A 16,063-nucleotide genomic window follows, 5' to 3' on the forward strand; every position below is an offset into this window, starting at 1 on the left:
CCCAGATAACCTTGAATTTAATTAAATGTTGTTTTTGACTAAATAACTTGCGAGATGTCATCATGTATGCAAAGTCACCAGTGAATTCAAGCTGTTTGGTTTTATTTATTTTACATTATATGCCTAGCCACATATTTCAGACCCAGCTAACACAAATATGTAACTGTTACCTAACGTTGTTGTTTCCCATGTAAAGAGCAGCTCACATGGTGGTTAAATATCTATTCTATTTGGACTTATTTAAGGGAAACTTTGAGACTGAAAAGTTTTAACAAGCTAACCTAAATAGACAATGAAATAAATGTTTCTATAATTGTAAAGGTAATGAAATTACCTCCCTAGGACGTAACAGTTATGTTGCCAGCTGGTAATTATGAAATTACCAAAAATGACCAATAAATTACGTTACTAGGATGTCTTGTGTTAGCTGGGAAGCTGAGTCAGATTGATATTGATCCACCTGGCGAAATCGAGAAAAATCTAAATAACCAAATTAATGTTAAAATGTTTTCCATTTTTGACCACGCAAACTTGTAGGATGCATGATATCATATTATCAAATGCAACTAAACATCTGAATTAACATTATTTTTGCTATCACGCATAACATTCATATATTATTTGACCGTATTTCAAAGTTAAACAAAATGCAGTTACAACTTCTAACTGCTAGATGGCAGCGGTACATAGCCATGATGGCAAATCTCGGGAGAAACATTCCACTATTTTTGAAAATCAACATCACCGAGCAGCCAGGAGGAAAGCAAACTACCACACTAGTTTGGTTTTGTAAGTGTTTTTGATTATTTGTTTTTACATGTGTTTAAAATTGATTTACTTTATTTGTTCGTGGAATCGTGGTATTCTTGCGGGTACTTAACAGTATAGCGTTAGAGTAACACATGTTTTATAAAACCTGAACAGTATAAACTGAACAATTTATCAAAACAGTGGAGCCTCCACTGTGGATGTAAATGTATTATTTATGTAACGTTACACTAAAGCAGAGGTGCCCAACCCTGCTCCTGGAGGGCTACCGTCCTGCAGACTTCAGTTCCAACCCAGCTCCAACACACCTGTCTGTAATTATCAAGCAACCCTGAACACCTTGATTAGCTGCTTCAGCTGTGTTTGATTAGGGTTGAAGCTTAAATCTGCAGGACAGTAGCCCTCCAGGAACAGGGTTGGGCACCCCTGCACTAAAGATTAACATGAGGAATTTAGTAGGCTGCTTTTTATTGTAATTCTAAATATAGGTTTGAGAGGAGCCTAAACATTTAGGTCTGTCAGTCATCATTATGGGCGTAATTAAGGCAGCCTTCCGGCCTCCGGGTCCAGCCGCAGTTTTTCCGGCATTTGGCCCGCCCATTCCCGGAATCACGTCTCCACATGACGAGCTCCAGCGCTCCGATCAACTGGGAAATATTTTTGAATACCACTGCCACAGCAGGATTTTTAGTCCCTGCTCTCACTACCGCAGTAGTGATGTCAGGGGCAGTGTACACAACTTTTTATGCTGTCCGGATGTTTCTTTTACTCGACAACGGCGTGTTTGGGTTAGGAAAAACGCAAATGGGTTTGACAACGGCGACGTCAGGTGCATCTGTCTTTTCAATCTAGTCATGCGCGATCGACCAAAACAACAATGGCGGCCTACAGGACTGTGCTGCCCTCAACTCCACTTTTAATTAACCCCTTTTCCCCAAAGTTACAAAATACCGGATAAACTTCTAGCTCCATACTTGGACTTTCTTCGAAAAATTTTAGCAAAAATATTTACCTGCGAGAACCGATCACAGAACAAAGATTACAAACAGACTGTGGTGCCTTGCCCTCGCAAACCAGGGCACAGTCAATCAACAATGGATGATCTGCACCATTTGTGTACGTGTGTGCATGTCAATATGCAGTCAGCAAAACCTGATTTGCTCTTGCGATTGTAATAATCTTGATGCTTTGTTATATTGTCTATTCGCTTTTCCGCAGAAAGTGTCGGCATACGGAGTGTGTGTGAAACAGGCGTTTCTGCAGCTTTTTACATCAAAGGCCAACAGGCTGTGCAATTTGGGGAGTGGCCTCTCACTGATTCCCATATATTTTTGAAATCCTGGACATGGTTGGACCTGCCAAACGGATTGAGCACTTTTATATACTGTGGTGAGCAGAGAGGCTGCACAGTTTTACCAGCAAGAAGCGGCCACACATCAGGCCACCAGATGATGTAGCTAATATAACTCGCATTGTATAACAATACCGGCCTGCCGGCAAAGTCCCAACTTTCCCGATTGCCACTCCGCTATTGCTGATAGTTCGCATACATCTCAGAAATGTCTATTTGATGTATTCTTTTTCATCTGTGAGATGTAATTTTTTATTTGTTTACACATCTGCAATACGTCTGCAAGATGTTGATTTAGAATTTATAAAAATGGCTCTTTCTAAGAACTTTATTAGATGTTTTTAATCAACAGTTGTTATTTCCAGAGCTCCAGTTTCTTAGGACACTTCATACATACATCTGGGTGCTGTGTGTTGCTTGTACAGCTCTGCACAGCATTTATTCTCCTGATCGTCCGCTGGTGCGCCATAAGTTAGATAATGATCTTGTGTGTTATGATTCGAGACCCTCATCTGCTGATACGGGTATCGTCTTTGTTCGTGGCAATCACTATTTCTTTTTGAAGCGAAGCAGCTCACACCTCATTTATGGAGCCTGCTTCCCTTCAGTGCCCCTGCAGAGCACACTCACTGTAGTACGACAGGCATGCACAATTAATCTACACCTGCATCCAGTGGAACTGCGTAAAGCTGGCTCCAGTAGTGAAGCATGAATAGATTATTGTGCAGGAGGTTGTAGAACCTCCACATAAGATAAAGGATGACCTCAAAATCGCTGGGAAACTCATCATTGGCTATGGCACTGAAATTGCCTTGGAAATGATGGATTGGACTCCCATTTCCTTCCAGACCTGAGGAGCCATCATATGCTTGTCCAGACAGACATCACATCGGTGGTTTATTAAATAAATTACTAAGGAGGTCTGCATTCAAAGTCATGCGTCATTGGCTGTGTGCTCTGATGGTTTGCAGGAAACCTTGGTTTCTATCCTAAGGCCTGTTTTTGGGTGCGAGCTACTGGAGTGTGACGCTGACAACAGACGCATCCCCCACAGGTTGGAGTACAGTTATGAAAGGCAGAGATGGCCAAAATCACTACAATGTCGATTTTGGGATAATGGCATTTGTGGTCTCTGGACAAACTGTGCTCGTTGACGACAGTTTAGATCCCAGGCCACTTGCATATGGCAGATGCCCTGTAGGGCAACATACATTGCTGGGGAGTTGAGACTCCAGCCAGATATGGTGAACCACATCTGGAGAGGAAATGGATGAGCAGAGGTGGATCTGTTTGCGTCTCAGGACACCACACACTGCCTAATGTGGCTTTATCTTCTTTTCCCCAATCTCTCTGCCACAGAAGTTCTGGAGGAAGCTTGCCAGAGATATGGTAGATGTCGGTTTGGCCTTTGAGGGCGCCAGGCTCGTAGGCTCAGATCTCCCAACTGAGGTTGTGTGGAGACCATACTTTACTCCTGACAAACCCAGTCAACTGCCCTGTTGTTGTGGTGCTGAAGTTTCTGTAGGAGCAATTCTCTGCTGGCTTAACTGCAGGAGCAATTCTCTGCTGGCTTAATTCATTCTACTCTTAAGGCTTAGGCAGTAGCAGTTTCTGCCTACCATAATCCTTCTGGAAGGACCTAATATCTCGTCTGGACAACCCTCGAAAGAGCTTTATGCCCTTAAGTGAAGAATTTTTCACCTATTGGTGTTTAACTCACCTAACGAACCCAGTAAACTGCCCTGTTGATGTGGTCCTGAGGTTTCTGTAGCAGTGATTCTCTGCTGGCTTAACTCCCTCCGCCCTTAAGGTCTAGGTGGCAGCAGTCTCTGCCTACCACACTCCTTTGGAAGGACCTTATGCTCCCAAATGGAGGTGTGGAAACCAGATGATTACTTCTGAGCTCCCTCAATGAGGAAGCTTATCCCTAAAGTGCAGAAGCTTTACCTCTCGGTGTTCTGCTCACCTGACAGACCCAGTCAACTGTCCCATTGATGTGGTGCTAAGGTTTCTGCAGGAGCAATTCTCTGCTGGGTTAACTCCTTCCACCCTTAAGGTTTAGGTGGAAACAGTCTCTGCCTACCATACTCCTTTGGAAGGTTGTCATGCTACCCACTGAGGCTGTGGAGACCATATGATTAATGGAGACCCACATCTGGATAAGATTTGGACGCGCAGAGGTAGATCTGTTTGCATCCCAGAACACCACACATTGACCATTGTGGTTTTCCATGGTGCAGACCTGGCCGAGGCTACGTCTCTATGCCTTCCCCCGGTCGTGTTGATCCCTCCACGGGGAAACTTTATTCTCTTAAGTGGAAAATTTTCACCTAAGCTTATGGTGCTCAGCTCATCTGACAGACCCAGTTAACTGCCCCGTTGACGTAGTGCTGAGGTTTCTGCAGGAGTGTTTCTCTGATGGGTTTACTCATTCCACCATTAAGGTTTATATGACAGCAGTTTCTGCCTACCATACTCCTGTGGAAGGCTAATCAGTGGGTTGACACCCATAAGTGGCTTGCTTTCTTTGTGGCACTCGCAGGTTGTGACCTATTAGCCGCACTAGGGTGCCTGCTTGGGACCTAGTGGTCGTCTAAGTTCAAAATATTAGAGACAACCCCCCCTCGGGTTACCAGACACATACTGGAGCACAACTGACAATGGAAAGCATACATTTAGCTTGTTTTTACACTTGCAGTGTTTTTGCTGTCTGCAAATTACAAACCCACTCATGTGGATTTTTATAACTTGATCTGAGGCTCATTTCGAAGGGTATTTAGCTCTGTGCATGAGCTATTGTTGGGTCGGAACCACTGACTGTGACGCGCATACAATGTTTGTCGCATTTTCAAGGCGGCTGTTCAGTTCAATACAGTCTTCATCTTCATGCAGTAAAAAAATAACTTTAAGAATAAAAACATGCCGTTGAGTTTTGTTGTAAAACAGTTCAAAGAGATAAAGAAAGCCCAATTTATAAGCATAGACTTTAATCAGTCCTGAGAAAGACAAATATGCAGCCTCTTCAAGCCTACAATGAAATTATTATGCAGCATACGTTAATATTCTCTTAATATTTGTTTTTAACAATGTGCTGTCTTGCCGCATGTTGAAATAAACGCATTGATTAATGGCAAATTAATTATTGGAGGGAATGAAATTAGCATTGCATTTGGACACCCTGGACACCCCTTATAGCTCCGTCACCGTATGTATTGCATAGATGGGCTCACGCACTCAAAGTCAAAGACCAAAGGGGGGGGGGCAGCCGAAGTTCTGCTACCGTTGTCATATGAAATTTAAAAAAAGACTGAAGCGATCATGAGTCCGTGTACAGTTATGAAGCTAACACAACTAAATGTTCAGGGGGGGCTAAGAAGAGTTTGGGAAGGGGGGTAAATATGCATTACAACACACGTGCTCAGCAATGATGTTGAATGATTAATTTTTGCATGGCTTGTTTTAAAACATATTAAAAACACCACATAGACATACTGTATAAACAACAATAAAAACCTGATTTTCCCCACAGTGGGACTTTAATTTTAGTTGTGGTTTGCTCACTTTTAACTCTGAGATCAACAGTGATGTCATCATACCAGGTTTTGGACTCAATGAAACACGTATAAAGTCCTTCATCAGAGATCTGAACTCTTGAGAGTTTGAGTGATGTGTTTCCTTTCTGTAGTTCATCTTTAAACACTTCAGTTCTTCCTCTGTATGACTGAAGCTGATTTATGTTGTTGTCTTCATGATCTTCATAGAGATGAACTACTTTGAGATCAAGTCTAAACCACTCGACTCTCATGTCTACAGCACTGATTTTGGGATTGAGAGAACAGGGCAGAATCACATCCTTACCCGGTATAGCTAAGAGAGGAGCTACAGGTCCAACAACATTAAATGGACCTGTAAGAGATAGAAAACAGATCTGAACTGCTGAGGTTTTGGGTGGTTTCAGCATGTTAAATTTATTCCTAAAAAAACCATTTGCAAAATTAAATAGGCTTTGTCTAGAACAATGACCATTAAGCATTCTGTAATTTCTGCACCTCAATCATTTCCTGCCGGCCATGGAACTAAACCAGAAACCATACAAGCCAGACTCTCTAACCACTAAGTCACAACTTCCCCCCATGAGTTTGTTATAATGTGTGAATATTTACCTGTTGAATCTGTGATTCCAATAATAATCATCAGAGTCACACAAATGAACTCCATCACTCCAAAACACAGCTTCTTAAAAATATAACAAAACAAAAAATCACAAAGTAAATACAAATAAAAAGAATACATTTATATGACAAACAATTACAGGAAAACATTTAGATGGATGCTTAAATAAAACTTTGTTTAATCAGTTAAAACATACTGTTAATAAGTAAATTACTTTTTTGGGCAGATTTATATTGACTGGCATGAAAGCCTGGCAATCAGGTGGCACGGAGACACACATATACCTATGTGATTTCATGAGAATATGTGTGTATTTTTATGTAAAGTGTGGTACCATTCTTACATTTACGTATGTTTTCAATAATGATGTTTTGACAGGACTAATATATGAAGGTATTTTTGGTGCAAAACACCTGCACACCCATCACAGTGTAATTTATAGTCGTAGAGATCATCCACACAGGTGTATCAGTAAATTGTAAGTCGCAGATGAAGAGTTTTTCGATGAAAAAGTTGCTCACGTTTTTTTGCTACAAATCATGTGCATCTGTGCGATGAGAGTTGCATGCATGTACAATGTTTTTTCACAATTTTTTTAGTGGGGATATTTTTCTAGCACAAACACAAGTACATAACTACAACTGCTTGATTTTGCTGCTATTCAAACACTTGTTTTTGCTTGCATGTGAAAAGTTTAGCTTGCTCTCTCTTTTGCACCAAATATTTCAGAGATAAAGGATGCAGAAGTCATTTGTACCTGAAAATAACTTATTTCTTAAATGGGAATTGATTTACACGTGTGGGTTTTTAAAATGATACTTATTACTACATTGATTGAACCACACCAATAATTTAACATGATTGTGTTAAAGTGGTTGGTATAAATGGAGAAAAGAGGTCCAATCTAACTAATTAATCTTGTAGGTTACGTACACGTCTAATTACCAGAATTTTGCAGAATATGCCAATGTTGGTTGATTATCTTTTTAATTGTTCTGGGCATTTGGTGTATTTATTAGTAAACATCATTAAAAATTATTTTTTCTGCAGTAAATCTGAGTGGGGCTGAGCCAGCTTGTATTTGTTTGGGGGTATATCCTTTATAATAGAAATATTTTCCATATCATTAAGATTCTTAATAAAATCATTTGGTCCACTACATATTCTTTTTAGTCAACATTTGACTGCAAGGAAGACGGATTCTTAAACGGTAACGGATAATAAGAATCCACTCTCAAAAGTGTGAGCTGTAGGTTTCTCCTGTAGATTCCATATTGAATGTTAAGAAATCGGAACAACCATTTAGAACATTTACATTTAGTCATTTAGCAAATGCTTTTGTTCAAAGCGACTTGCAAATGAGGTAAACAATAGAAGCAATTATAGCAACACAAGATCAGCAATACTAAGTAATAATATTAAGTCTTATATTAGGATGTGAGGTAATGGTGGAAGAGATGGGTTTTTAGCTGATTCTTAAAGACAGCTATGGAGTCATCAGATCGTGTCGCGACCGGCAGATCATTCCACAGTTGTGGAACAGCTCCAGAGAAGGTACAGTACACAATAAAGTTTTTTTCCCTTTTTGAGATAGCACCACCAGCCGTCACTCAGTGACAAAGAACAGGGATCAAGAGGGTATGTAGGGCTGTATAAGCAAGCGAAGGTAAGGGGGTGCTGGCTCAGTGGTGGTTTTAAAGGCCAGGAGCAGAGCTTTAAATTTGATGCGAGCGGCTCTAGGGAGCCAGTATAACTTGACAAAGAGAGGAGTGACGTGCGCCCTCTTAGGCTCATTGAAGACTCTTTCCGCTGCGTTCTGAATCATCTGTATGGGTTTGGTTGTGCAGGCCAGTAGTGCGTTGCAGTAGTCCACCCTTGGACTAGGACCTGCGTGCATGCTCATTTAGGAATTTAAGATTGTAGAGAATAAATCTACAAGAGCAGGTGATGCAGGCAACATGGGCCGTGAAGCTAAGCTGATTATCAATGACCACTCCCAGGTTTCTGGCTGTCCTGGATGGCTTGATGGTCGAAGAACCTAGCTGAATGGAAATCTTGTGATGAATCTTTGGCTGCTGAATGTGATGAATCTTTGGTTCAGATGATCTGACAAGCAGACTTCGCAAGATTAAGCTGGAGATGGTGATCCTTTATCCAGAGTGAGATGTCCCTTAGGCATGCTGAGATGCGTGCAGAAACCGTGGGGTCATCAGGGTGGAACGACAAGTGAAGCTGAGTGTCATCCACATAGCAGTGGCAGGAAAAGCCATGTTTTCAAATGACAGAACACAGGGATGTCATGTATACCGAAAAGAGCAATTGTCCAAGCACGGATCCTTGAGGCACACCGGTATTGAGACGTTGGGGTTCGGAGAAGTCACCTCTCCAGGAAACACTGAATGACCTACCTATCAAGAGTCTGAAGTTCTCTAGCATAGCAGGATTGAGTGTGGGTTTCTTTCGCAGCGGGGTTATCCGAACCTCTTTAAATGCTGGGGGGAAGGTACCAGTGGAAAGAGATGCATTGATAATGTGGGTGAGAGCAGGGATAATCAACAGAGAGATGGCCTGAAGGGTGGGTGGGTTTGGGATCTAGTGGGCTGGTAGTCAGATGGTTAGAAGCAAAGACCTTGGAAACATCCGCTTCAGATAGGAGAGAGAAAGAGGGAAGCGAGCATTCCTTAGATGCTGATAGTATTCCTTTTCTTCACAAAGAAGGAAGCAAAATCATCGGCCGTTAAGTCAGATGAAGGTGGGGGTCAGGGGGACAACATTTACATTTAGCTGACGCTTTTATCCAAAGCGACTTACAATTGCTATATATGTCAGAGGTTGCACGCTCCTGGAGCAACTAGGGGTTAAGTGTCTTGCTCAGGGACACAATGGTGTCCAACCCAGGTCTTTCACACCAAAGGCGTTTGTCTTATCCACTGCGCCATCAACACCCCTACAAAGAAGGGACAAAGAAGAGTAGTGTTGGGTCTGTAAGGTGGTGCCAAACCCTGACAAAAGGTATTTCAAAAGCCAGCAGCAAATGGCTGAATCCACAGGGAACTGCTTCCTAATTCCTGTTGAATTATCATCTGAAACCTCTCTCAAAGAGTTCACATCTACCCCCCAAGAACACTACCCATTGGTGTGAGACTGAAACCTCTCTCAAAGAGAAGAGTCACACACCCTACCACACGTTCTCATCCCCCTCTCCTCATATTCTCAAAGCAAACTGTATATGGAATGCTACATTCTGCAAACACATGTATCTGAAACTGGTCTTGTTTGGTGTTATATGAAGTGTTTTAATGCAAGTGGTACATTTGGGTTTATTAATATGACAACAGGATTCAATGTTAATCTGTGACAATAAATAAGTAAACTTAACCTGATGTTGGGAGACACCTCCTACCTTAGACATCTTGACCAATCACCCACTGTATGTATATTAGGTAACACCCCTGGGCTTACAAGAACCAATCAGTATATCATATCACAATGCTTTGTTCTCTGTATATTTAAGGAAAATGTCAAAAGATTCAGGCGGGACTTTCAATATCTAGAAATGCACCCCCATGATGGTGTCCTGCCACAGCATCATGTATTTTTATTTTACTTTGAGGAATCTGTAACCAGATTTCCATCTCCGTACCAGGTATGCATTGGTTTTTGTTTGTTTTGTATTTGAATTGGAATGTAAATTGGCTTCTGAATTATGTTTTTCCTACCTGGTTTATAAATTGTTACATTTGCATTCATCCTAATTTGCTCTGTATCATTGACTCTTCTAAGTTACTATAAAGTATTACGATATCCTTTGTTACCACAAATCTTTGATCGGGGTTAATTCATGTTAATTAGATTCTGCCTCTTAACTATGTTGGTGGGCAGTCGCATGGACTATCGGAGTGATAGTTCTATTATCCATTTTATAATTAAGTTGTTATATAGTTCTATGATTTAACTTTATGCGTCTAGAAGGAGCTAGATTGAACCTCTGATTATGGTAAGTTGTGTAAGCTACTGTGGGGGCTATATGGATACTATTTAATGAGAGCACGTAAACATGAAGCGGTATCATTAAATTGCTTTAGCCATAACCTCTGGTTTTTGTGTGGTCAGATTAATTATTTAACCTTAACTAAGTTGTTTTGTAATCGCATTTGGTAATTATAATTACCTTTTCATAATTAAGTTATTATATAGTTCTATGATTTAACTATATGCGTCTAGAAGGAGCTAGATTGAACCTCTGATTATGGTCTTATGTTTTATATTTAATTGGCGATTTTTTTAAACTACAAGGGGACCTTTTGACAAGAGATTGACTTTGTTAAATTGCTTTAGCTACAACCTCCAGTATGGTCGAGTCTGTGTTCAGTACCCACACAACGGCCGGTGTGGACTGATATGACATTGGTAATCGAATGAATTAGTTCAATGTAAACATGAGTGAATAGAATGATCAAACGTTTATCCAAATTCCACAATTACATCAAATTTGATTCATATTACGATACGTTTTATATCTTTGGAGTCAGATGTAAAGTTGCGTAACATTAAAACGTCATTGGTAAGCGTTGGAAAAGACCGAACGCGCAATGATCTTCTGGCATGATGTTTGGCTACCGTCGTTGGGCCAAACAGATGGACGGGGTCATATTCGGACCCCTTACAGGTCTTAGCAGAGAAGACATCCGTGGAGAAGGAGGCAAGAAGAGACTGATAGAGCCAGAGGTCAGCAGGATCTTTCAATCTGCGCCACTTCCTCTTGGAAGTCGGTGTCGGTGGCGTTAAAGAGAGAGTTGGTTGGGAGAGGGAGTGTGGAAGAGACCACAGATGATAAGCGGGAGGGAGAGAGCGTACGCAGGTTGCACCGGAAAGTGACCAATGGGGGATTGTGTGCAGTGACTGGGGGAGTTAGGTCGAGCTCAAAGTGAGGAGGAAGTGATCAGATGTGTGTAGTGGGGTGACCTGGGTGTAGTAAGTGGAACAGCAGCGGGTTTAGATAAGATTTAAAAGATTACCAGACCTGTGGGTTGGTGAAGTTAGAACTCGCTTGAGGTCAAACGACGCAGTCAGGGTGTTGAAGTCAGCTGCCTGTGATTTCTCAAGGTGGAAGTCATCAAGTACTACTAAAGGAGTACCATCCTCTGGGAATGAAGACAGAAGTACAAGTTGACCTGGGGGGCGATAGATAACTAGAAAATGGATTTTAGTAGGGTGTGTGATAGTTACAACATGTGACTCGAAAGAGCTTGTGTCACATCAGGGTGTGTAGAAAGAATTGAGTTGTTCAGTGCCCCATTCAAAAAGACAGAAATAATCATCTAAATTAGTATATTCAAGGAAAATCGCATGCAACTCTTATCGCACAGATGCACATACTGATTTGCAAAATTTGTGACTTAACATTTTTTTATGCAGGCATTCTCTGTCAGGTATTACAGATGAACCCGAGAGCAGACGACGAAGGGGTTAACAAAAGAGTTTAATTATGAAAACTAACGAGAAAACAAAGGCCCACGAGGAGGCAAACACATGAAACATGCACTTCATAATAAAAGACTGGACACTAAACTTGACCATAAACTTTGACATATAAACTAGACTCGGCTTGGTAGTTACAGACTGGAACAATATACACAATATAACAATATAACCTGCACAGGACTATGAACACAAGAGTATTAAATAAGAAAAACTAAACAAGATAACAAGGGGAAACAGGTGAGGGGAATAAACTAATGATGAATAATTATCAGGAAGAACGATGGGGCGGGGACTAGAGGAAGGCACCTGACCTGATACGCAAGGTCATTAGCCTTCACATAGAACATGAGGCTGTCAGCACCTTGCCACAATGAACTACATACAGACATAAACAGTGATGGGAATAATGCCGTTATTAATAAACTGCATTTGCTAACGCGTAATCCCCTGTTATAACGCAGTTACCGTTACTGACATTAAAAGGCTGCGCGCTACTATAATACTATGATCTCACTGAAGCGATTTTCACCTGTGTAGGTTTTTTCTCTCACCCATTCAGGGAATGTTTTTCTATAGTGTGTGCGTGTGTGTGTGTGTGTGTGTGTGTGTGTGTGCGTACGTGTGTGCGTGCGTGTGTGTTTTTGTGTGTACCTGGTAATTATCACGTTGTGGGGAACAATTGTCCCCACAAAGATAGGAATACCAGTGTTTTTGTGACCTTGTGGGGACATTTTGATGTCCCCATGAGGAAACAAGCTTATAAATCAAACAAGATGATGTTTATTGAAAATCTAAGGTACAAGAAAGGTTTTTGTGATGGTTGGGGTTAGGGAATGGGGCAGGTAAGGGGAATAGAATATACAGTTTGTTTGGTATAAAATGCATTACGTCTATGGAATGTCCCCACAAAACATGGAAACCAGAATGTGTGTGTGTGTGTGTGTGTGTGTGTGTGTGTGTGTGTGTGTGTGTGTGTGTGTGTGTGTGTGTGTGTGTGTGTGTGTGTGTGTGTGTGTGTACCTGGTAATTATCACGTTGTGGGGACCAATTGTCCCCACAAAGATAGGAATACCAGTGTTTTTGTGACCTTGTGGGGACATTTTGATGTCCCCATGAGGAAACAAGCTTATAAATCAAAGAAGATGATGTTTATTGAAAATCTAAGGTACAAGAAAGGTTTTTGTGATGGTTGGGGTTAGGGAATGGGGCAGGTAAGGGGAATAGAATATACAGTTTGTATGGTATAAAATGCATTACGTCTATGGAATGTCCCCACAAAACATGGAAACCAGAATGTGTGTGTGTGTGTGTGTGTGTGTGTGTGTGTGTGTGTGTGTGTGTGTGTGTGTGTGTGTGTGTGTGTGTGTGTGTGTGTGTGTGTTGGGAGGCTGGGAGAAACATAACTGATGATGATTGGTGTGTGTGTGTGTGTGTTAGAGGGGGTGGGACAACCACATAGCTGATGATGATTGGCTTAATTTCCATCATTAGCCAACCAGAGGCAGAGTTCACACACAAGCACGCACAGTCCGAGCAGTGTAAAATATGCTGAGCAGTGTTGCCAACTTGGTGACTTTATATCAAAAAAGCAACTAGGACAAATCCAGCCAACTTTTCTGGCATGGTTGGAGACTTTTGGAGACTGATGTGAAAGCACGTATGGTTCTCTTTTCTCAACAGAATGTTTTTGTAACGTGCAACTTATGCCCAGAAAGAAAAAGTCTCTTCACGTCTGTGACAAGTAATTCTGATCTAATTTAGCACCTCACATCGTCACATGCTGCCACAAAATGAATGGTTTCTCTTTAGTGTCCATTTTATTCATTTAACAGATTTAATATTGGGGGCTTAGTTATTTAAAATATAACAATAATTACTTTCCCTGGTAATTAGTTACTTTAATAAGGATGTGACGCAGTTACCAACTCATTTATTTGTGAGAAGTAATTAGTAACTACAACTAACTACAAGTAACGTTACCTACACTGGACATAAAACAAGACTTTTTGCAGGATCCTGACATTCAAACAGGTTTTGCACCATATTTACTGCAGCAATTGTAGAAAAAATGTGAGCGAAAGAAATCTACAAGTTTGCAACTCTTCGTCTACCACTTCAAATTTACTGATACACCTGTGTGGATAATCTCTACAACTACAAATTACACTGCCATGGGTGTGCAGGTGTTTTGCACCAAAAATACATTCATACCTTTCGACGCATATGCGGCAGGCACATATTTTGAAATGACGCATAATAGACATGGTTCACATGTTGCAACAAACCCATATTTTGACATGATAAGTCACACACAACACTCCGAACACATATTTTTGATTTGTGTGCCTTAGAAGAGAAGTCATCGGCCGCCAATGTTTGTACGTATTTCTATTCATATTTTATCTGATGAAATATTAATGACTTTCAGAGAATTACACAATATTAAAGACTACACTTTAAAACTTTAAAATGAATAATTTTTTTGTTATTTAACCATTTTGCAATATTTAGTTTGTTTCCCATGACACACAAAATGTGCTTTCTCCCATGCAACAATAATTACACCAAAACACAAAAGATGTTAATTTTATTCATTCGCTGTAATCCACATCTTTAAAATGTATACGATTGCGAGGAACTGATCAAAATTCAGCTTTATCCAGCGATCTTGATGCCAATTTTCAACAGTGACATCAAATATCGCATTTCTTATAAATTCAAATAAATGGCCTCAAGAAGCTTTACGACACATTGCTTTACAGCAGTGATATCAAACACTCATTGGATCTTGTGTACTACATCACAAATTTGCGACATTTCGACATTGCTACCTTATATTCGAGGTACTTTTGAAATTTGCAATGTGCATCTTGACAGAGAGAAGCTGGAATAAAATCTTTAATAACTTTTATTTTTTATACTTCTCTGTACTTCATAAACTCCAGAGAGGAACGTGGCTGCAGCACATCTTCTGCTTTTAAATTATTGTGATTACACTTCTCTGTCTGTTTTATCAGTTTTATATACATATATATATATATATATATATATATATATATATATATATATATATTAAATGGTTAAAGGGAAATTATACAGCAATCGTTATGGTATGAAAGATTTGTAAATGTTTCACATTTGTAGCTATAAAAACATCAACACTGTATGCTTCAGCAGCTTTTAAACAAACAAAAACTTGTTTTTTCAAGTTATGTATTAATAGTGAGCCCAGGCTGCACATATACATACAGTACAGAGCTTTACAATAAATGACAAACAATTTAAAGGTTTGCTTGCTAAACACAAAAGCGCATATTCTTGTAATGAAATCTGTAAGAGCCATTATGCTCTATTTAAATGTCTGTTGTAGTTCCACTGGGGGACACTGGGTGGAGTGTGTGTTTACTTGGTATATAGGTAACCAGAGAGCAAGAGAAGCCAGGTGTAATGAATGAGGGAAGCAGACAATTTTTGACCGTGTCAAGCCACATGTAAGGATATACAAACTGGTGTGTTACAATGTGTTTGAGCATCAGAACTGAGACCAATAAAAGAGATAAATGCAGTATTGGAGTGGAAGCGTCTTGTTTGGAGTCATGCGTCAAATAGCCCTACAAGCACCTCTAAGCGACAAGAAGGTTATTAGTCGCTACAAAATCTTTCTACTACCTCCTCAGAAAAAAATACTCTTTTCTTCACTTCCTGTAATGCAAAAAATTTTCTCACAATGGATTTACAGTAATTCCAATCTTCATCATAATTTGTAATAGTATTAAACTTTAACACACAGGTAGTAAACACCTTCAAGTAAATGTTTTTTTTAAAATCAGAATAGAGGCAAAACAACCTCAGAAACATCACAACAACACTGCTCTAATCTTTATTAATTGTATATATTTTTAAACATAATTTACACTCAATATATGATAAAATCACATTCTGTACATGACCTCTCAGCTACACTAATGTTACACAAGCTCAGTTAATTCATCATTCTTACCTTCAGCTCAAAATGATGTTTGTTCACAATCATCTAAAGCATCTGAATAAATTCGGTTCATGAGAGTTTGACAGATGATTGAACAGAAACTTTCACTTTTATCTTATACACTGGAAGTGTTTACGCGGCTCCACCCATCATTCTGCACATTTTTATGTCTGCAGTCATAAATCCTTGTGAAAGAATCTTATTCTTCCTCTTTATTCATCACCTCTTCTATATACTCTTTATTTTCATTCACAACATCTTTCTCATACTCATCCTCTACATCCACCACCTCTTATTCA

The 16,063-nt window shown here is 40.1% G+C and overlaps 1 protein-coding gene across 2 annotated transcripts in view; it reads right to left on the reverse strand.

Annotated features, from left to right (window-relative positions):
- The window catches only part of LOC135734239 (butyrophilin-like protein 2), a 43,830-nt gene extending 27,978 nt beyond the window's left edge, over positions 1–15,852 (reverse strand). Inside the window, exons 1-3 of one of the 2 annotated variants that reach the window (XM_065253163.1) lie at positions 15,777–15,852; positions 6,283–6,352; positions 5,681–6,025 (exon numbers count right to left, since the gene is read on the reverse strand). In XM_065253163.1, the coding sequence (XP_065109235.1) occupies positions 5,681–6,025; positions 6,283–6,352; positions 15,777–15,809 (448 nt within the window). In that variant the 5' untranslated portion in view covers positions 15,810–15,852. Of the gene's footprint in view, positions 1–5,680; positions 6,026–6,282; positions 6,356–15,776 lie in introns of both variants that reach the window. The other variant, XM_065253162.1, reaches the window with a different exon arrangement.
- Positions 15,853–16,063: the final 211 nt, after the last annotated feature.

Source organism: Paramisgurnus dabryanus, chromosome 3, assembly GCF_030506205.2.
Source record: "Paramisgurnus dabryanus chromosome 3, PD_genome_1.1, whole genome shotgun sequence".
Taxonomy (NCBI): Eukaryota; Metazoa; Chordata; class Actinopteri; order Cypriniformes; family Cobitidae; genus Paramisgurnus; species Paramisgurnus dabryanus.